General features: G+C 42.1%; 1 protein-coding gene across 1 annotated transcript; it reads left to right on the top strand.

Moving 5' to 3' along the window:
- The first annotated feature begins 3,985 nt into the window (after positions 1-3,985).
- On the top strand, positions 3,986-12,684 carry Acot6 (acyl-CoA thioesterase 6). The gene is made up of 3 exons (XM_046440924.1): positions 3,986-4,513; positions 9,379-9,581; positions 11,113-12,684. Exons 1-3 carry the CDS (start codon positions 4,057-4,059, stop codon positions 11,716-11,718), a joined length of 1,266 nt encoding a protein of 421 aa, XP_046296880.1. The 5' UTR covers positions 3,986-4,056; the 3' UTR covers positions 11,719-12,684.
- The last annotated feature ends 10,325 nt before the right edge of the window (positions 12,685-23,009 follow it).

Here is a 23,009-nt window from a genome sequence, read left to right as displayed (position 1 = left end):
ATTAGCTCTATAATTTATAGTAAATTGGGGGGCTTTTGACCCCCCTTTCAATTCTTATCAGCTACCACCAGATTTCTCAATGGCATCATTTACTCTGGGGTTAAAACATCTGCTCTGGTGGTCTCCACCCTGATTTTCTTGTTTTTCCCTCTTATCAGGTGAGGACAGCCTGCCAGAGGCATCACTCTGCTTATCAGTGTTATAGTTAAACTATAACACTGCCGGGGTTTCATAAATTGACTTCCAGACCACTCATGAATAATCAAATCAAGCCTTTATTGAAGCACACTGGTGGCGACTGACCAGTCACCGGTGGCGACTGTTCCCCAATCAGCCCCGAACAATTGCAAGGGCGCTCCTTATAAGCCTGAAAACTGCAAAAGGGACATTTGGGGGTCTAGCCAATGCAAACAAGCCAAGTTACAAAAGCGGGAGAGTGCAGTCAGGTGGAGGGATGGTTAGCCAATCACAATTAGCCCAGTTACCCCAGTTACAGAAACAGAGCCCTGTTACCCTAGTTATAGAAACAGTGCCGCATTAGGTAGTTCTGTGTTCTTAAAGGTTTCTATAGCAAAAGGAAAAGAACATCTTGCCTCAGTCATGACCCTTCTACTTGGCATGGTGGTTTTGCAAAATGGAGTCACTTTGGTTTGACTATCACATCAGGGTTAGAGGAAGTGACTTGTTTATGTCTGAGGGCCTTCTGGAGGGCTCTATTAGATGTGCCTAGTGGGACTACAGGTTTCAAACTGGAGTTTTTAAAATGGAATTGCTTAGGCTCAGGCCTAAGGCCATCCTCACAGGTAACTAGACAGAACCTGAATTAGGTGTATGGTTGAGTTTAGCCAAAGAGAAGCCACTAGCAAGTTACCGTAGGACAAGAGTATAATGACAAAGGAAACCTGTTGAATTGGGTGTGATGGTGCATGCCTGTAATCCCAGTGGCTCAGGGGGCTGAGTGTAAGCCTTTAGTCCTGAGCCTAAGCAACTCCATTTTAAAACTCCATTTTGAAACCTGCAGTCTCATCAGGTATACCTACCGGAGCCCTCCTGTATGGCCCTCAGGCCCAAACAGGTCACTTCCCCCAACCCTGACAAACTCAAGAGTGAAGTCTCTGTCATATTGCTCTCATCTGATAAGGGGGAAAGGCAAGAATATCAGGGTGGGGACCGCCAGACCAGATGTTTTAACCCCAGGGTAAATGATGTAACTCAGAGACCCAGTGGCAGCTGATAGGGATTGAAAGGGTGGTCAGAAGCTCCAAAATTTATATAAATGATGGAGCAAATGAACATTTATCCAGCCGACACTGATGCCCTCATACCTGAGAGCCTGATGAGGACCTGGACTGACATCCCAACTCTTCTTATCGTTTACCTGATCCTCTGCATTTTCCTCACCGCTCTCAAACACTACAGCCACATGTTGACCCTGGTGAGAGCTGCAACTTCTCCCTATGACCCTCTCCTCCACTGGAATTGTCAGCTCCACCCTAGGAGAAGCCTGTCTTGGTCCCTGATCTGATCACCACAGTCTGAGTGAGTGTGCATCTGCTGGACTTAAAGCCTAAGACTTTAAGGCTTGAGCTTAGCATCCAGAGGGAATGTCTGTCATGAGCCTGTCATGATTAAGTGTGTTTGCAGTGCTTAGAATTAATCTAGAATTGTTTGCTGTGAATTGATCATGTCTATTGCAGTGCCTAGTATTAAGGATTGTCATTTTCTTGATTAAGAACCTATAGAGTGAAATTGTATTGAGTGATTTGAGTGAATAAAGCATTCACAAAGGCAGAAGTGTGTGGACATTCTTTATTTATCTCCCTTGACTGCCTAAGTCACACCTTTTTGCCATCGTGACACTGAAGCAAGATGATCTTGAATTCAAAGCCAGCCCTGGCAACTTAGCAAGGCCCTAGGCAACTCAGTGAGACCATGTCTCTAAATAAAATACAAAAAAGGGGTGAGGATGTGGCTTGGTAGTTAAGCACCCCTGGGTTTGAGCTCCAATTAAAAAAAAAAAAGGAAACCTGTTGAATGTTTATGGAGAAATGTCTGGGCTTTTAAATTTTGGTTCCACCTTAACGAGTCCAGGTCCAGATAAGCATGTGGTTGATGTTGGTTATATGCATCTAGGTCCCAAGTTCATCATGGACAAGTTCCTCAGCAGCTGAAGTGAAGGGCAGAGTTCTGTGTAACTTCACCAAGTTCATTCCCATCTCAAAGCCTTTTTGCTTTCTGTTCCCACTCCCAGATGCTTTTTCCTTTCAGATTTTCACATGCCTAACTCTTTTTCATATTTGTGTCTTGGCTTATACGTCACGTCCTCAGAGGTCTGCCCTGAGTGTTATAGCTAAAGTGACCCCAAGCCATTTGCTTTAACATCTCCCCATTTTATTTCCTTTATATCATTTACTACTATTTGAATTATCATCTCCCTGTATTTTCTTCCTTGTCAGCTCCCTATGAGGTCAGAAGCCATGTATTTCCTGACTCTGTCTACTGAAAGGCCTAGAAGTTACGACAACCCTGTGACAATAAGCACACCTTGCATGGAGATCTTGGTTTCTCCAATAAAGGGAACCATGGCTCCTAGAAGAAATGACTGACTCCAGAGCTGGAATAAGGACAGTGCAGGGATCCCATTAACACCAATCCTGCTGGGACGTGGAGATCAAGTACCTCCTGACATCCTGGACTGAGAAGGGCACAACAGTACTTCTGTGTATTCTGACCCCAAAATGTAAAACCTGAATTCATTCATAGGCAAACAGCAGTCCACATGAAACCTAAATGGAGGAACATTCTAGAAAAATCCTAGCTAACACTCTAAAATTGTCACAATCATGAAAAGCAAATAAAGATGAAAAACAACTAACCGTAACATGTGCTCCTAGATTGGATTTTGGTCCAGAAAAAGGATATTAGTAGAAAAATCAGCAAAATTTGAACAAAGGCTATGTAATAGATCAGTAGTTCTTCAAGTATAGCATCTACAAGGTCAAAAGAATTTTCATAGAGTCAGTAAGATGTTAAAAAAGAAAGAGTACAATGAAACTACAGTATGTACTTCACCTGCACATACACACCTGTGTCATCATCACAAGTTTGCCTGCCTCGCTCTTAGGAAAGTGGCAGTTCCTGACCCTGGAGCCCAGGTGGTCTGACTCCAAAAGCATTAACCAGGAAGCACTTGATTCTTCAGGCCTTCAGTGCCACACAAATCCTCATTGGGTTCCATCGCCCTTTCCCTCTTTCTCTTTCTTTCTTTCTCCCTTTCCCTCTTTCTTTATTAATATTGTTCATGCATTTGTAAATAGTCCTTTTATGAACTCTTCTCTAATGACCCAGTTTGTAAGGGTCACTTGTTTCCTGCCAGAATTCTGATAAAACCACAAACTCATAATGCCAGTGACTATATAATCTGTGAGTAGAGAAACAATGTTCTCTTTCCCTGCCTACTGTGGCCACAGTGTTTTTACATGTTAGCCCATTTAATAGTCCCAACAAATCTTTTCAGATGACGAAACTAGATACAGAGGTTTCATTGGATGCTCTGCTAAAGATCTCCGAGCAGAGAGACCCTGGAGCCCAGGTGGTCTGACTCCAAAAGCATTAACCTGCTCTGGCAGCTCCAGGTTCCAGGAGCTCCAGGAAAAGACTTGGTAAGGAACTGAGAGGTAAGCGGGGATCAAGGCCATCTTGCTCACGAATCACCTGAGTTACCTGGGATATCTTTGCAAAATGGAGATTTTTGGAACTGTATGCCTTCCAATCAGCCTTTCTACCTGTATTTCGACCTCACCACGCTGGAAAGTAAGATTAATTCTTACTCTTAACACGTAAGTTAAGGTTACACGTAACCTTTTGGCCATCCAGGGCGACTGTTTTTCCCCTACAAACACTAGGGGGCCTCGCACAGCGGATCGCAACCAATAGGATAGTGCGAAGGGTTCAGTGGCAACTTCTCCCCCGCTCCCCCCGCCCCCCCACGCCTAGAGAGGCCAGGCCAGGGTCAGGAGCTCTCCGATCCGTCTTTCCCTTTCCCCGCGGGTGGGCATGGTTGCGAAGCTGATCCTGGAGCCCGCGGGCCGCAGCTGCTGGGACGAGCCGCTACACATAACCGTGCAAGGCCTGGCCCCCAGGCAGCAGGTCACGCTGCGCGCGTCCCTGCGCGACGAGAAGGGCGCGCTCTTCCGCGCCCACGCGCGCTACCGCGCGGACGCCAGGGGCGAGCTGGACCTGGCGCGCACGCCCGCGCTGGGCGGCAGCTTCGCGGGCCTGGAGCCCATGGGGCTGATCTGGGCCATGAAGCCTGATAAGCCATTAGGGCGCCTGGTGAAGCGGGACGTGCAGACGCCTTTCGTGGTGGAGCTGGAGGTGCTGGACGGCCACGAGCCCGACGCTGGGCGGCTGCTGGCTCGGGCGCTGCACGAGCGCCACTTCCTGCCGCCCGGGGTGCGGCGGGTGCGGGTGCGCGCGGGCCAGGTGCGGGCCACGCTCTTCCTGCCGCCAGGTGAGTCACCTGCTGCTCAGAACCTGGTCCAGTCGTTGGGACACGCGTGGTCCCCCAGTCCTCTTGCCTGGCCCTCGAACCACGTGATTGTGGTTAGGAACCACAATCCCTAAAGTTGTCCCCAAGTTTGTAGTGAGTTCTGATTTTTTTCAATTTTAAAAAATTTTTCGGAGCCTGGAGTGGTGGCGCACTCCTGTAATCCCAGCGGCTCCTGAGGCTGATGCAGGAGGATCACGAGTTCAAAGGCAGCCTCAGCCAAAGCGAGGTGCTAAGCAATTCAGTGAGACCCTGTCTCTAAATTAAAAAATACAAACTGGGGCTAGGGATGTGGCTCAGTGGTCGAGTATCCCTTAATTCAATCCCCCGTTAGGGGGAAATATTCAGTATTGGAGATTGAAATCAGAGGCACTCCAGAACTGAGCTATTACCCTCAACCCTTTTTATTTTTTATTTTAAGACAGTGTCTGGCTGTGGCCTGGAACTTGAGATCCTCTTGTCTCAGCCTCTGAGTAGCTGGGATATCTCTCCTCTCCCCCACCTCTCTCTCTCTCTCTCTCTCTCTCTCTCTCTCTCTCACACACACACACACACACACACACACACAAGGCACTGGGGATTGAACCCAAGGGCATGATAAACAAGCTCTTTCTGCCGCTTAAGTTACACCTCTCTATTCCCAAGGGTTCTGAATGAAAGCTTTTCTTGGTTTCCTGACACTCCCTGGAGGCACTATCAATCCCTTACTGTGTGCTAAAGAGTGCATTCAATTTAGAAATCAATTAGATGCCAGACTCTGGGTTTTTTGAATACTTATATTATCACTGCCTTCTGGAGTGTGCAAGGGTGACTTTTGCCTCCTTTCACATCATATTTCCAAAGGGGATAAAACCTGCCTCCCCTCCAAATAGAGAGTGCCCTCAAGTCATTTGAAACACAATATTCCCTGACAGTCGATTCCTATATTGTCAGTCATCCCCTTTCTTTAGGGACACTTGGCAATATCTGGAGACATTTTTGGTTGTCACACTGAAGGGGGAGATGCTACTGGTATGTAGCAGGTAGAGACCAGTAATGCTGCTAAATAACCCACAATACACACAGGACAGCCTCCAGAACAAAGAAGTATCTTGCTCAAAATGGCTATGGTACTGAGGTTGAGAAACCCTAGTCTAAGTAAAAAGAGGGTGCAGTGTATGTAGAAGGGACCTGAATGGTCCATTCCTTCCAATCAAATTCCTGACTTCAACTCTTAGTGTATAAAAGTGCTAGAGTTGCTGTAGTGCACAGTATTCCTAACCTGAATACTGTGATTATTCCCCAAAATAAGAGAATGTATTATGTTTTTTAACTCTTAAAAACTCTTTTTTTTTTTTTTTTAGCTTTTTTAGCTCTTGAGCAATCCCTAACCTTAAATATGAGTTGCTCACTACATGGTGAACTCCTAAGGCTGGAGTAGGGTCTTACACCTAGAAACTCAGTGAGACCTTGTCTCTAAATAGAATACAAAATAGGTCTGAGGGTGTGAGGTAATGCAAGAAGGTTTAGAGGTGAAATGGTTGGGTTATCAGCCTTAGTCAATGAGTTAATTAATCCCTTGATGGTATTCCCTGAGTGGTAACTGTAGGCAGGTAGAGTGTGGCTGGAGAAGGTGGGTCGCTGGGGTGTCTTTGGGGTATATATTTTGTCATTTTTGAGCAGAGTTCTCTCTCTGCTTCCTGGTGGGATAGCTTCAGCTGCTTCCCTTCACTATACTCCTCCACCATGGTGTTCAGCCTCACTTCAAGACTCAAGTAATGGAACCTGCTATCTATAGACTGAGACCTCTGAAACCGTGAGCCCCCAAATAAACTCAAAAATTGTTCTTGTCAGGTCTTTTAGTCAGAGCAATGGAAAAGCTGACTAAAATATATACATTTCCAAATTACTAGAGACTGGCACAAGAGTACAACAGGGATTCAACAAGAATCTTCTAAAGGCTTTCATTTAAAAGAAGGAAGAGCAATCATTCTTCACACCCAGTTGTAGTATCTGATATCCAGTCAAATCAATCTTGTGTGACCAGTTTAATATGTATTGGGAAGCAGTTCCTAACCAAATCAGACAATGGGCTTCATTGTATTCATAGTCTACTTGAGGATATACGCAATTACCCTTGCACCTATAATACAGCGTGGCAGGTGCTATGGCAGGGGAAGTACAGACCCAGCTTGCTGTTGGGTGCTGATAGCAGGCCCGCCCTGGCCCCTGGGGACTCAACCCCCAGTTCTTTGTTATGCATGTCAATGTGGCCAGCTCACAAGGCCATGACGCGGGCTTGCGGTTCCCTGTTTATCTGCCTGGAGCACATATGTGTTCGAGCCTCCTGATAGGGGACGGTGACATGACGGTAACCCAAGGACGCAGTTATTACTCTTCCCTCCTCACTTTTGAGTAATTTCCCGCAGCTGTTAAAAAGATATATAAAGGGAACAAATCTGGCAATAAAGCGCACACACGCTCCCTCCTGGATGAAGAACCTTGGTGTCCTGTGTATTTTTAACCCCGCCGTCCCTCGCCGGACTCGGCTCCGTTAGCCGGACGCGGCAGTTGGGAACAAATTAAAGACTATCAAAGCCAACTCAGCTTCTTGGGGATCTGGGAAGGCTTTCAAGAATGGAGACTTAAATTTAAGTTCAAGACTAAGGAGTCAATAAAATCAAAAAGTAAGGAGGAAGGGGCAAAAAGCCAATAAGTGTCCCATGTATTTTAATCTTTAAATCATTTTAGTCAATTTTAAATTTCCAATTGGGATAAATTGTGAATATTCACAGATATATACATATATACCTAGAGAGAGATCTAAATATATTTAATATTAATTATTGATATAATATACAGACATATACTTATTAGGAATATTTCCAAATGTGTATATTCAAATGAATCTTTTTTTGCATTGAACCTTTAGTAGTCTTTTTTTTTTTTTTGGTACTGGGGATTGAACTCAGGGGCACTTGACCACTGAGCTACATCCTCAGACCTATTTTGTATTCTATTAGAGACAAGGTCTCACTGAGTTGCTTAGCCTCTTGCTTTTCACTGAGGCTGGCTTTGAACTTGCAATCCTCTTGCAACAGCCTCTGGAGCTACTGGGATTACAGGCCTGCACCACTGTGCCTGGCTGGTAGTCTTATTTTGATCCTTTGAAGTTGTAAAGTTTTGCACATATCTTCTGTTCTGCCAGATATAATTCATTTTGAAAATTTGTTACTCTTGTTGATGTTTAAATTTACTCATTCACTTCTTTTATACCTTCTAATAAATAAAATAGTTTCTTCTTTTAAAAAAAGTGAGGAAGGAGAGAGAATAGTATTGTAGTTAAATGAAATCGCATATACCAATGTTCAGCTGCAAAAAACATGGCACATTTAGGGATGGCTCTCTTCAAGGCTAGAGCAGAGAATAGGAGGTAGAAAGTATATTCTAGTGATTTCCTGTAGATATAGAGCACTTTACTGCTCCATTCTCAAATAGATGACTGTAAGAAAAATTCAAAGAAAAGTTGCTAGAAAATGTATATCTCAGCTGGGTGTTGTGTTGCACTCTTGTATGTCTAGTGGCTCCTCAGGCTGAAGCAAAAGGATAATGAGTTCAAAGCCTGCCTCAGCAACTTAGCAAGGTCCTAAGCAACTCAGTGAGACTGTCTCTGAATGAAATATTTTAAAAAGGCTAGAGATGTGGCTCAGTTAAGCACCCCTGGGTTCAATCCCCTGTACCAAAAGGAAAAAAAAAAGGGGCTGGGGATGTGGCTCAAGCAGTAGCGCGCTCGCCTGGCATGCGTGCGGCCCGGGTTCGATCCTCAGCACCCCATACAAACAAAGAGGTTGTGTCCGCCAAAAAGAAAATAAATATTAAAAATTCTCTCTCTCTCTCTCCTCTCTCTCTTTAAAAAAAAGAAAAACAAAGCCAGGCATGATAGTATATGAGTGCTCCTGGTTCAATCCCTAGTACTGCAAAAAAAAAAAAAAAAAAAAAGGAAATGTATATCTCACCATATGTTATTTCTAACTTGGTTTATTTATATTATTATTATTGTGAAAATATGTGACAAAATTAGGAGAAAAGAAGGGATTTGTTCACCCTCCCTTCTCCCTGTAGCTTATTTTAAAAAAAAAAGAAGAAGTAAAATAAACCAGTCATGGTGACACACGCCTGTAATCTCAGCAATTTGGGAGGCTGAGGTAAAGGGATCGCAGTTGGAGGACAGCCTCAGCATTTTAGTGCCGCAGTCTGGCTGGGCACAAATCACTGAGCCACCACAAAGCACTTGTATGTTCAAACAGGAAACTTTATTGCCTGAACTCCAACAGCACTCCACGCACACTCCACGGGAACTCTCCCGAACGCCACCCACGCGACCCCTTTCCGGCACACCACATCAACTGGAACCCCCTCCACCAGACAAGGCAAACTCCCCAGGAAATCCCCAGGAGAACTCCAAAGTAGCGGGCGCCCTAGACAGCAGGGGTCTATATACAATTGAATCAATCCAGCATCATCTTAATGGCTCGCCTCTCAAACATTACTTCTGGCAAAAATGCCAGGGGCCATTCCGACTTGGCTGTGGCTCTCAACATTTTAGAGAAGGCTTAAGCAATTTAGTAAGACCCCAAGGAATAAAAAAAAGGGGGGGGGGCGCTGGGGATATAACTCAATGGTAAAGCTTCCTTAGATTCAATCCCCAGGACAAAAAAAAAGGGGGGGGGGTCCACTTTCACCAACCTCCCTAGCTTCAAAAACTTATTTGCTGATTGCAGAAATCTTAAACCAAGGATATCTTTTGAGAGACTAAACCTTCTTGTTATTTGACTTGTGGTGTTCTGTAGGTGAGGGGCCCTTCCCTGGGATCATCGATCTGTTTGGAAGTGGTGGTGGCCTTTGTGAATACAGAGCCAGCCTCCTGGCTGGGCATGGTTTTGCTGTGCTTGCTCTGGCTTACTTCAGATTTGAAGACCTCCCTGAATATTTGAGTGATATGCGCCTGGAGTACTTTGAAGAAGCTGTAGACTTTATGCTACAACATCCAAAGGTGAGTTCTGGTGCTTGCTGAATTCAGAGGAGAGGGGGTCAAGTGGACACAGGGCTGGATTCAAAAGCCCTACCAGGGCACTGGAACTAGAAATAAGCAGGAAGACACAGTGCTCCTTCAAAAGTTACTAGTAATATTCTTTCCATGTCCAACCATCTTTCTCCCATCTGTAAGACTTGACTGTTCAGTTTCTTTTGTAACCATTTACTATAATCCAAAAAGCAATAAAACAATACTAACTTTGAGTTTTGGTTCTGTATATACCACACAGCAGCCTAATCATCCTGAATAAGGCAATTGATCTCTCTAAAGTTTAATTTTTCTCATTTATAATATTAATGTAAATGTGTAGTGGGAAAAGTTTGAGTATACAGAGACATTTTTGAGATAATTGGTGACTTTTGAATAGAAATTGTGTATTTGATGATATTAAGGAATCATTAATGTTAAGTGTAATAATAGTATTATGGTTTGATAAAAGAAATCTTTGATAACAGAAAAAAAGTTAATTCAAACATTTTGGTATGATTATAAATAATGGAATGATACATACTCTTTGCTACCATCTAGATTTAAAGAGACCCAAACATTCTAATACTAAAGATAAAATGTTCTTCAAGGCCTGTGGGATAATCTAATCTTATTGGAGTTTAGGGACTGGTCTCTTAGCAAAGTTGCTAAAACCTAGATGACCTTAAACTGCGAAGGGTAGTTTATTTAGGGGAGATAAGGCCCTGAAAAAATAAGAACCCAACATATACTACCAATTCTGCCCTTAAACCTGAAGGAAAGACTTTCATTCTCCACCTTTTAGTTTAGATTATCATACTTTGGCCCTCCTTTGATTGGACCCCTGCCCATAGAATAAGGCGGCTGAGGGACCAAGGGATTGTGTCCACCTGGAACCCACATGCTCTCCACCATGCCCTTGGGATCTGGAAACCCAGATTCTCTGCCTAACAGCTCTGACCCTGCTTCCTGCTCTATGCTCCTTCTTTGGGTCCATCAGTATGTATACTGCACCTAGGCTTTAAACATGCATACTGGGTGTCTACACACAAATATGAGAGGTCCCTCAAGGTATATAAAGGAGCCTGGAGTGGGAAGAGAAGGAGGCTGGCCCAGAGGCTGGAGTCAGTGATTGACTTGTTTTCCATGCCATGTCCCAATACAGAATTCCAGCAAGCTCTAAGATTTTAAATTTGAACCTGACCTTATAAATTGTTATGGTGGTGTATTTATCAAGCTTGGGGAAAAGAATGATGCATTTATTTAACAGTTTGCTCATTTGACTTAGAGTATAAGGGCCTCTGTGTATATTCTTGACCCAGACTTCATACATATTAGGGGATGGCCTATATACTAGGAAATCAATTAATTTGTTTATTAGAAGACAACTTGAACTTCATAGATGTTGCATAAGAAAGGGAAGAAAATTGTATGTGAGAAAGCTACTTAGAGAATGTGAAATCATTGTTTTGGTCCTCCACTTAGGAATTCTAAACTTGTTTTCTCTTTATTTTCTTATCAGGTGAAAGGTCCCAATGTTGGGCTTCTTGGTTTCTCCAAAGGAGGTGACCTATGTCTCTCAATGGCTTCTTTCTTGAAGGGCATCACAGCCACTGTACTTATCAACGCCTGTGTGGCCAACACAATAGCTCCTCTGCATTACAAGGATATGATTATTCCTGATCTTGGCAATGAGCTAAGTAACAAAAAAATCACTGAGTCAGGCCTTTTGAATTTGGTAGACATCTGGAAAAATCCACTGGAGGAACACAACCATCGAAGTCTTATTCCACTGGAAAAGGCACAGGGACCCTTCCTGTTTATTGTTGGCCTGGATGATCATAACTGGAAAAGTGAATTCTATGCTCATATAGCCTCTGAAAGGTTACAAGCTCATGGAAAAAACAAACCCCAGATAATCTTCTATCCAAAAACTGGCCATTGTATTGACCCACCTTACTTTCCTCCTTCTACAGCCTCTGTGCATGCAATTTTGGGTGAAGCAGTATTCTACGGAGGTGAGCCTAGGGCTCATTCAAGGGCACAAGAAGATGCCTGGCAGCAAATTCAAATTTTTTTTCAAAAATATCTCAATGGTAAAAAATCTGTCCAGCACAGCAAAATATGACTTTGCAATCATAGACCAAATATCATTCATAAAAATATTAATTCTACAATTTCTGTTAGGCTTGCCAGAACACTTAGGAAACTTTTTATCACAAAAGCAAACAGCTTCCTTGTCAGGTCCTGCTGGACTCAGCCTTTTCAACCCTCCTTCCTTCGCTGCTGGACCCATTCCTCTCTCCCCGAACTTTACCCAATGTATAGATTTAAACCTGATCTTATCTGTATAGGATTAATCTTCTTTTAGGCAAAAGAAATGTAAGAAGTGCTTGCCTGACTCTCAGTTGCTGGTCTACCTTTAGCCTTGTGTCTAGTTCTGAGGATGAGTTTCCGTATTGTTCTGAAATCTCATTTCTCCTTTGGGCCCTAATTGATCTAGTCTGAGCTTTGGAAACTTTCCCACTCAGGTCCCAAAAATATGGCTTCTGCCACATTTTTGCCATTATGCATTCCTGAAAATTTACTCAAGCCTTGTCCCCAACCGCTAGACTGATGACTGGGGGCATGTCCCTGTTGATATACTTCCTTTATGTTTACCATCTGTATGGATTCCCAGTCACTATATGGTCCCTGCCTGTCAGGAGGAATGCCCTTGATGCTAAGATTTCAGGACTCTACCTTGTGCGGGCCATGGCCTTCATCTTTGGATGTCATGTATACCTGCCAAATCAGACTTCCTCCCAGCACCATCTTGCTCCTGTTACTTTCCATGAGGGAAGGACTAGAATGGATCTGCTTCAACCCACTGCAGCTGAAGCACAATCTAGAGTCCGGAGATACCAGAGCAGAGGTCTTCCCTGAGCACAAGAAATTTTTTTCTGAGACGTCAGAGAAAACCTGAAGCTTTCTTCACATAAAATCATGGTTTCCTGGGACTGAGGTTTGGCTTAGTGGTAAAGCACTCACCTAGCACGTGCAAGACACTGGGTTTGATCCTCAGCACCACATAAAAATAAATAAGTAAAATAAAGATTTGGTGTCCAACTACAACTAAACAAATATTTTTAAAGATCATGGTTTCCTGGGTACATACAAAATCTTTCACCAAATTGAGTCTATCCAAGCAAATGCCCATTTGGTCCTAATGAATGAAATGAAAGGTTCCAAAGAGGTAACTTGATTTTGACTAACTGTTAAAACTCTGGAGTGCAGTCATTCACCATATAGTATAATTTTCTATGATTTTAGCCCACAGCCAGCACAGGCTTCATAAATGAAGGTTCAGCTACGTGAGAAATCCAAAAGGGAGTTTGAATTAAAGAGACAGACTCTAATTACCTTTAAACCAGCTCCAGGACGGCTTCTCCTACCTCCAGCCTCAAGCTACCTATTAGGGTAGCTAGGTTTACTGAAGAGGCCAGTGAGAGAGAGAGAGAACACGACAGGGAGTGGACTTTTATTGGGGAACAAAAAATTCTGGGGAAAATCCCATCCAATGAAGATGGGGGGGGCAGTGTCCCAAGGTCAGATGCAACAATTGGGTCTTCAGGGGTTGTGGCCAGACATAATTCCACACGGACAAGCCTTCAGACCTGAGAAGGGTGGGGAAAGCTCTGGACACAAAGATGTGTCTAAGCGTCTCTTGCCCAGCCAGGAGGTAACTCAAATCACGTGCGAGGATGGCCTCCCACCATGAAGAGACTTCTGAGAGTCTCAACTTTAACTCACTCCCTGGTATACCTTCCACTCTAAAGATGGGTTGGGAAAGCCAACTAATTACACAAATTTTACAACATCCATAAAATAAAAGCAAAGCTTAGAAATCAATTTCTCCCAAAGATAATCGCACGAAGACATATTAAGTGATGTAAAAGTTAGTATCACTGGGGATGCCTCTACAAGAGAGAGAGATCAGGCTCCACCACTTATTACTAACCTGTAAGTTGTTAAAACTGTCTAGACCTCCATTTCCTCAACTATGAAGTAGGGGGGAAAATAAAGTAGGTATAATAAAAAGCACTTCACCGCACTGTTATGAATAAATTAGACAACCCACATAAGGCACTTGATATAATTCAACTGTCAGCTGTTAGCTATTATTTCTTCAGGTGGGGAGATTGGAATCTGGGAGGATTAAGAATCACATCTAGTTGGTGGGAGAGTTGAGTCAGCCCAACTCTGTACTCGAATGCAAATAATTTTTACTTGAAGCTCAGTGGCTCAAAGTAGTTGACACCTAAAAGGAATTCAAGTGGAGACACTTTTTAAAGAGGAAAACAATAAACAGCAAATCAGAAAACATAACACAGTTGAGCCCAGCATGGTGGTGCACACCTGTAATCCCAGCAACTCAGGAGGCTAAGGCCAGGGAATCACAAGTTTGAGGCCAGCCTTGGCAACTTAGTGTGATCCTGTCTCAAAGTAAAATTAAAAAGAAAAGCTGGGAATGTAGCCCAGAGGTAAACTCTCCTGAGTTAAATTCCCAGTACAGAAGGATGGGGAGAATGGGAGAAGGGGAGGAAGAAAAGGAAAATATAGCCAAGTTTAGAGTAGAATGGTGATTACTAGAGGCTGGAGAGTGGGGGCAGGGGGAGGTTGATCAATGGGTACTAGGTTACAGTTAGAAGTAAGAAGAGTGTATCAAAACACAGGAGGGTGACTATAGATGATGATAAGCTACTATATGTTTTAAAAAGCTAGAAGGAAGGATTTGGGATGTCTTTACCATAAAATATGAATAAATGTTTGAGGAGACCTGACATAAACACTACATAATGTATACACGTATCAAAACATCACATGGTACCCCATAAGTATATATAACTTTTATGGTCTTAGGTGTCACTTAAAAATATTTTTGCAGGCTGAGGTTGTTGCTCAGTGGTAGAGCACTCACCTAGCATATGAAAAGCCCTGGGTTCAATCCTCAGCACCATATAAAAATGAACAAATAAAATATTGTGTCCAACTACAACTAAAAATAAATAAATAAAATATTTTGCAAGCCTATTATGTATTTCAGGCAATTTAAAACAAAAAAAAAATACTTATTTATTCCAAATTTATCACAACTAAGCTATTTTATACACTTATTTAATTAAATTATTTAATTTATTTATTTAGGGTACCAGGGATTGAACTCAGGGACACTTAACCACTGAGCCACATCATGTGCCCTGTGGGAAGCCATTCTCACACGTGATTGGGCACCTCCCGGATTGGGTGTGAGGCGCTCTGGCTAAACTGTGTCGGAGCTTTCCCCACCCTCTCCTGGTGCGAGAGCCTGTCCGTGTGGGGGTGTGACTGACCACTGACCCTGAGGCCAATCACTGACCCTGACCTTGGAGTGCTGCCCCCCTCGACCTTCATTGGATGGAATTCTCCCCTGAATTTCTTGTTCCCCAATAAAAAGCCACTCCCTGGCGTGCTCTGCCTCTCTCTCTCCTGCTAGCCCTGAGTAATCCTTGCTGCCCTACCGGGTGGTTCGAAGTGTGAGCCAGAAAGGTGAGAGCCGTCTCGGACCTGGTCATAAGAAAAAGGTAATTGAGTCTGTGTGTTTTATTTTGATCTCACTAGCTAACTTTTATGCCAAGAACCTCTTTAATGAAACCAGTGCGCTGGTCTCATGGTGGAAACGCCCTATTTTGTATTTTATTAGAGACAGGGTCTCACTGAGTTGCTGAGGGCCTTGCCATTGCTGAGGCTAGCTCTGAACTCTTGATCCTTCTGTCTCAGCCTTCCAAGCTGCTGGGAGTACACAGGCATGTGCCACTGTGCCCCACTACACTCATTTTGAATGACCTTTGAACTCTGAGAAAATCAAAGCTCGTGGAAGACATTATATTTTTGTAGGTGTTAAAATGCAGGTATGTACAAATTCCAATATTCATGGCCAGTGTAATGATGGGTTTGGAGGCAAAAGTAAAATATTTGAGTAGTTTTTCCATGCATATATGGCTAAAGGACCACACAGACAAGGACTTTAACAAGTACTTTCCAAAGAAAACAGAATTGTTAGATTACTCTGTGTTGCAATGGGCAAAGGAGCAACATATGCAGTTGAGGGGAGAAAAAAAGAATGTCCATGCGCTATGCCTTTTTCAATGCTTTGTTCACTCAAAATCAATACAATTTCACCCTATAGGTTCTTAATCAAGAAATGACAATCCTTAATGCTGGGCACTTCAAACCCAATAATTCAGGCTGAGAAAAGCAATAAACACAATTTAATTCCAAGCAAACAAATTCTAAGTTAACTCTAAGCACTGCAAACACTCTTAATCATGACGGACCTATTACAGACATTCCCTCTGCATGCTAAGCTTAAGTGCTAGATTTAAACTCTTAAGTCTTAGGTCTTAAGTCCAGAAGATGCACACTCACTCAGACCACTATGATCGGGTCAGGAACTGACAGAGGCTTCTCCTGGTGTGGAGTTGACAGCTGGCTGAGGAGACGGTTGGTCCTAAGGAGAAGTTGCCTTTTTCACCAGGGTCAAGAGACTGCTGTAGAGTTTGAAAGCAGTGAGGACCATGCAGAGGATCAGGCAGATGATGAAAAGAGTTGGGATGTCAGTCTAGGTTCTCATCAGGCTTTCAGGGTATGTGCATCAGCATCGGCTGGCTTGAATGTCTGTTCATTTGCTCCATTATTTATACTAAATTTTTGGGCTTCTACATGCCTTTTTGGTCCCTATCAGCTGTTATCAGGTTTCTTACATCAGGGCCTATGGTCTGGTGGTTTCCACCCTGATATTACCCTTCTGACTCTTATCAGGGTTAAGGCAAATGACATGTTTATATCAAGTGACTTCACTCTGACTCTTATCAGGGATGTGGAAAGTGACTTGCTTTTATCAGGCTATGCCTTATGACATATTAAAGGGCTCTGTGGGCTTGTGCATGGTGAGACTGCAGGTTTATTTTAAAATGGAGTTCCTTAGGCTAAGGCCATCCTTCCACTCTGAACCAGAAAGTCTTGGTGCAATCCCATATGCTCTCAGTATTGATTAGATTCAGAAATTAGGATGCATAACAATTATTATTTATAGTAATGAAATAAAACATTTGAAAATGTGATTGTTCCCCAAAACTCAAGATTTATATATACACCATTTTCCTTGACAAGCAGTTTAATTGAATGTGTTCACCTGGATTATTTAACCTCATTTTACCCATGCATATGAATTAAGGTGGAATTCTATAGTAGAAATTAAATTTTAATTTAGGCTTAATGCTACATTCTTCACCATAAGAGATTCAAGTAATACAGACAAAATAAGATTCTTTTATCTCAATAAAAGAATACCAGTCTTCTCCCAAGTTTATTACTGTTACAAATTGAAGTGTACCCTTTCAGAACTTTTTTTAAATTCATATACACACAAATATATGAATGGATGAGAAAATACGGTTTTATTTCATGGGTTCAAAGCCACAACCACAAAAAAGCCAAATATAAAAGGTATATGCTGTATTATTTTTTCTGCATACAAAAATATACATTAATACTTGTGCCAGACCACAGGAGAACAGAGTTTATTTCTTTTTTTTTTCTTTTTTAAATACATGACAGCGGAATGCATCACAATTCTTATTACACATATAGAACAATTTTTTATGTCTCTGTTTGAATATAAAGTATGCTCACACCAATTCATGTCTTTATACATGTACTTTGAGAGTTTATTTCTTTATACCTCTTATTCTACTTTCTCAATGAAATAGCAAAATTTGTCTTTTTATCCTTATCCCCTCCCTTGTCCCTTCCATCCCAACTGGGCTACTTTTAGGGTTTTCTGGCATTCAAGTCGGGACAATTTTCTGTGCTAGTTTCTGCTCTCACCCCCTGCCATATTATAGTTCAATCCAGTGTCTCATCTGAAACATTTAAACTTTAACCGCGGCAGTCTGGGTCAAAGATTTGAATTTGGCAGGTACCTAGCACACGTGGCTTCCTTCTAGCAGGTTTAGGAAATAGTGCCCCTTGGTGGCCGGTGAGAGATTTTAGAGACGGCGACCAGCTGACATTCTTTTGTCAGAAATCTTTAATTTTTTGTTTCTCGGGTTAAGATCCTCTCTTTCGAGCGGGTTTTCTTCTCCCTCTTGCAGCTCTTTGCTAAGTGGGGCCCCAGGTCCTGTCTCTGGACCCTGGCCCTCCGACCCGTGCACGCCAGGCCATGTCATTCTCGGCTGGGGTCAAAGCCACCACGATGCCCGCACCCGGTGGCTAGCAGCCCGTGATGCACCTCCGAGCCCCGCTCCAGCCCTGGATGTCAATGTCCACATCATCCCTTTTCTAGCAAAAGGCCACGACCTTGACGTCACACCCAAGACTAGGCTGGCAGACGAGCTCCTGGATATTCACACGGAAGGATCATCGCGCGGCAGCGGGTGACCCGCCCGGCGTCTCCCACTCGCTTGCCAACTACCAGGCGAACAGCCAAGCAGGGGGTGGGACCTGCCCAGCGACGGTGGGGCAGTGACTCCCCGGCATGCAGCTTCACGCCGGCCGGCCTTAACCAGATGCGTGGAGCAAGATGAAAACCCCCCATCGAAGTGGAGGTGACTGTCCACCAATGCGTCGTCCAGCAGGCGGGGCCCCTGGGCCCTGCGCTGATTCTCCACCCCAGAGCCGCGCCTCGCTGGGCTGCAACTCCGCCACCTGCTGGCCGTCTCCGGGATGCTGGGTACCGGAGGTCTTTCCGCAGAGCGCCTGGCCGCGGATTGGGGGAATTGACTGCCTGCTTTTCTTCACTAGCCAATTTGTCATCTGAAAACTAAGCGCTTAATTTTGTCTCCTAGATATCAGGTGGAACATTCATTCACCTAAATGTTGGCTGGGATCTAAATTTAATCATCTGCTTGCGTACTTCTCAAGACGGTTGCCCACCCTCCAATCTCCTAGTGCAGCAGACTGTTGTTTCTTGACAATATACCCTTACGGTGTTTGCTACGTGCTAAGCATAAAATTGCTGCAAACTTTCTGGCATTGACTGCTTGTTTGCCTCTTCCTACTAAGCGGATTTTTGTGTTAATTTAACTTTTCCTGTTGCCGTTTCTTGTTTCAAATGATAAGAGTCAGGCGTGGTGACACATACCTGCATTCTCAGCTACTCAGGAAGATGAGTCAGAAGAACGACAAGTTCAAGGCCTGCTTGGACAATTTAGAGACCCTGTCTCAAAAATTTAACCAAATCAAACAGTTAGGTGATACTAAAATCAGGGTGTGAGTCAAATTCTTTAAACTCCAAGCTCTGGCCTTTGAAGAATTTCATGCGAAAAGGTTGAGTGTATGAATCAATGACCTAAACAATTTGGTTTTCTTAATTTTAAGAGCCCAGTCTGGCTTATCCCTTATTTTGACCCCCAGGATTCTTAGGAATCAAATATTTTAAGACATAGCTGATAGGGGTAAGTTTTGGAAACATTGCAGAAGGTCCAACCAGATTTCCTTCCAGATGGGGGAGTAAATTACTGAACCAAAATAAACAAATATATATATGTATTTTTTTTTCCATTTGGTGACTGGGGATTGAACCCAGGGGTGCTTTACCACTCAGCTACATCCCTAGCCATATATATATATATATATATATATATATATATATATATATATTTTTTTTTTTTTTTTTTTTTTTTTAAATAGGGCCTTACTAAATTGCTGAGGAGCCACTAAATTACTAACACTGTCCTATGAATTTGAGATCCTTTTGCTTTAGCTTCCCACATTGCTGGGATTACAGGCATGAACCACTGAGCCCAGCCCAGATCAGTATCTTGAAGTCTGTGATTGAAAAATTCTATTCCTAGAATGGTTTGAGGATTTCTATGCTTGTATATATATTCTGGTTTGCTTCAGAAATTAATCTTGGGGAGCTGGGGTTGTGGCTCAGTGGTAGAGCGCTTGCCTAGCATGTGTGAGACCCTGGGTTCTATTCTCAGCACCACATATAAATAAAATAAAGCTCCATCAACAACTAAAAAAAATTTTTTTAAAAGAAATTAATCTTGGATCCAGAAATGGTTGAGGTTTATCTAGTTTTTAAAGAGGCAGATTAAGATATACAGAGATATTTGAATGTTAACAAAATCACTGTTGGGGCTGGTCTCAGTGGTAGAGTACTTGCGGGGCATGAGTGAGTCCCCGATATCCAAGCATTTTCTTTTTCTTAAAAAAAGAAAGAAAAACAAATCACCTTTGTGCTAAAGGACAGCTTCACAGTAGGGAGCTAGCCTAGCATGCTTGAGACCCTAATTTTTATCCCCAGCACTAAAAAAAAAAAAAAAAATCACTTTGTAAAACTCAGAGCCTTAATATGTGCACCTGAGCTTTCACTTTAGTAGCTACATGTGTTCTAACTTGCCTCTAGACTTGTAAATTTAGAAATGGTTGCTGGCATTAGAATTTTATATCCCTTAATTTTGTTTTTTGTTTAATTAGATTTCGGTGACTCTAACTGTAACTTTTTTTTTTTTTAAGAGAGAGAGAGAGAGAGAGAGAGAGAGAAGAGAGAGAGAAGTTTTTAATATTTATTTTTCAGTTTTCAGTGGACACATCTTTATTTTATTTTTATGTGGTGCTGGGGATCAAACCCAGCGCCCCGTGCATGCCAGGCGAGCACGTTACCGCTTGAGCCACATCCCCAGCCCCTCTAACTGTATCTTAAGTTCATTTAGAAATTGAAAGGTTCTTTAGATTTGGATTTCTGGTTTTATTTGTTTAAATAAGGTATTATAATTTCATAACTTAAAGACTGTAGAACTATTTGCTTAAGTTTTTTAGGACTTATACTTCAAGCCAAAACTCTCTCCACATCTTTGATGCTAATTTTTACTTGTTTTCTATTTACCAGTGATTTTTACAAGGAAAACAAATATAAAAATATTTTTGCATTTACAGCTTCAAAGTAGTCCAAATAAATACCTATTTAAAAACAACAACAAATCATTTCAACTAAAACATGCTTTCTTTTCAAATAAAATAGGCAGATATTTTTTAAAAAGATAAATTATACGATTATAATTTTATTTAGAAAGTGTTGTCTGGACATCAGAGTCTATTAAATGTATTTTCATCTAACCCAAAATTCATCCCCTTTTCTGGTTTATTTATTTATTTTCTTTTTTTATTTGTTCTTTTTAGTTATACATGATAGTAGAGTGTATTTTGACATATCAGATATACATGGAGTATAAGTTTCCATTCTTGTGGTTGTACATGATGTGGAGTTGTACATGATGTGGAGTTGTGCTGGTCATGTATTCATATATGCCCTTTCCTGTTTTATAGGAGATGGTCCTTTTCCTTATCTGAGTGACATGTTTGATGATGGAGGATTGAGTGAATCTCAAGCAAGTCTCCTGGCTTGTCCAGATTTTGCTACTCTGGCTTTGCCATTTTTGGCAAAGATCCACCTCTAATCATTAAGGAATTAAACTTAGATTACTTTAGAGGTGGCTAAATTTGTACAAAGCCCCCTAAAGATAAATGGGATGGGAAAGAGAAATACATTTAGGATGACCACATTAGGACCAGAAGAAAATAAAGTAGTACTAATGGGTTAGAAAATATAGCAAATACATGTTGAATTAATAAACAAACAAAAGAGCTATCTGATAAACCCATAAAAGGCTTTCCTTTATTGAGGACTTTTTGACCCCCATTAATAATCATACTTTTTTCCTTCTCTTTCCATATTTGTCTCCCCCACCACCACCCGGCTTTTGATCTGCAGGTCAAAAGTCCAAACATTGGAGTGATTGACTCCTGCAAAGGGACAGAATTAGCATTTTCCTTTGGTAGCTTGCTCCCAAAGGGCAGATACTGGGGGTGTAGCTCTATGGTATAGTGCTTGCCTAGCAGGAGCAAGGCTCTGAATTTAATCCCCAGCACTGGAAAAGAAAGGAAGGAAGGAAGAAAAGAAAGAACCCCCGGGCTAGGGCTGTAGCTCAGTGGTAGATCGCTTGCCTAGCACGTATGAGGCACTGGGTTCGATTCTCAGCACCACATAAAATAAATAAAATAAAGTCACTGTGTCCATCTACAACTAATAAAATAAAATAAAAAGATTGCTGCAATTCCTTAAAAGAAAGAAAGAATCCCAAATACAGATGCAGTTGTGACATCAATGGCTGCATCAGCAATTCCCCAGACATGTTGTAGTTTAATCCTGCCAGGAATGCTATTTGGTCTAGACAAAATCTCTGCCACTAATTTGGGAGCATACAAGTTTAAGAAGCCCTGGAAGACCCCATGGATCCAGCCCATCAGGAAAATCTTATCCTTCTTTGAAAAAGCCAGTGCCTATTTCCTTTTATGGTTGGAGAGCATGGGAGGCATTGGAAGAGCTCTGTTTATGCTGACCTAGCTATGAAGTACTTCACAGAAGAAAATTTTCACTCTTTTAAGCTACCCTTGTGCCGGACACAGAATAAATCCTTCTTATAGCCCCTTTTTCTCTGTAGACCTGGATTTTATATTAAGGGTGCCTGCTTTAGAAGGTGAGAAGCTCATGCTATTGCTCAGACTGAGTCTTGGAAAAAAATCTTGGAATTTTTGCACTTGCACATAGAGTAAAGGCTAACTAGACAGTAAAGTTCAGAATATTTTTCAGAGTAAATCAAGAGAATCCAGGCCCTCATGCATGCTAGGTGAGCACTCAACCACTGAGTTTTACCCCAATCCAGAATAGTTTTGAAAAATGATGACGGAGATCTGAACTTTTCATGGACATCTGCAAACTTTTAAAAGAAGTGAAAATACTCTATTCAAGTACATCACACCCTAGAGCTTTGTAACTGTCCATGTTTCCATGTCTGGTTTGTTTGAGCTTTAGCTCAAGGTAATTGCAGATTGAAAATGAGCTTTCAATCTTCCATTTCCCCACCCTTCTCAACTATCTTCTCTGTCACCCTCTATATTCCCAAGGATTTTGCGTATCTATCCCAAACATTTTAATATGTTTTGAACAGGAAGAAATACATGAATTTAGGCCATTGGTTTTATGATGAGGAGCCACTGGGTTATGATAATTTTCTCATAATACTCAGAAGCTAAAGTGAATTTCAGCAGGACAATACAGAGGCTAGTTGATGGTAGACTGAAGTCACAGAATCTTTTCTGCTGTTAATAATAATTTGATATTTTTCTAGTTGCCACCTCTTCCAGAATCTTTAGAGAAAGTTAGCAACCCTCAGATAATTATTGCCTTAAAAATGGCAATCAATTACTGAGAAACCCTTGCTTTGATTCTCCCTTATCTCTGTATTCATAATTTTAAAAACTTCACATTTTAGGTCAAAACTATACTTTAAAATAGGCAGATTGTAGGTTCTAGTCCAAAATTGGTAACTA

The sequence above is a fragment of the Marmota monax genome, unplaced genomic scaffold (genome assembly GCF_021218885.2).
Source record: "Marmota monax isolate L192 unplaced genomic scaffold, Marmota_monax_Labrador192_F-V1.1 WCK01_AAM20220418_F8-fsc00017, whole genome shotgun sequence".
Classification (NCBI taxonomy): Eukaryota; Metazoa; Chordata; class Mammalia; order Rodentia; family Sciuridae; genus Marmota; species Marmota monax.
Note: the sequence above shows the minus strand (reverse complement) of the source record. Positions and strands in the feature narration are given on the sequence as shown.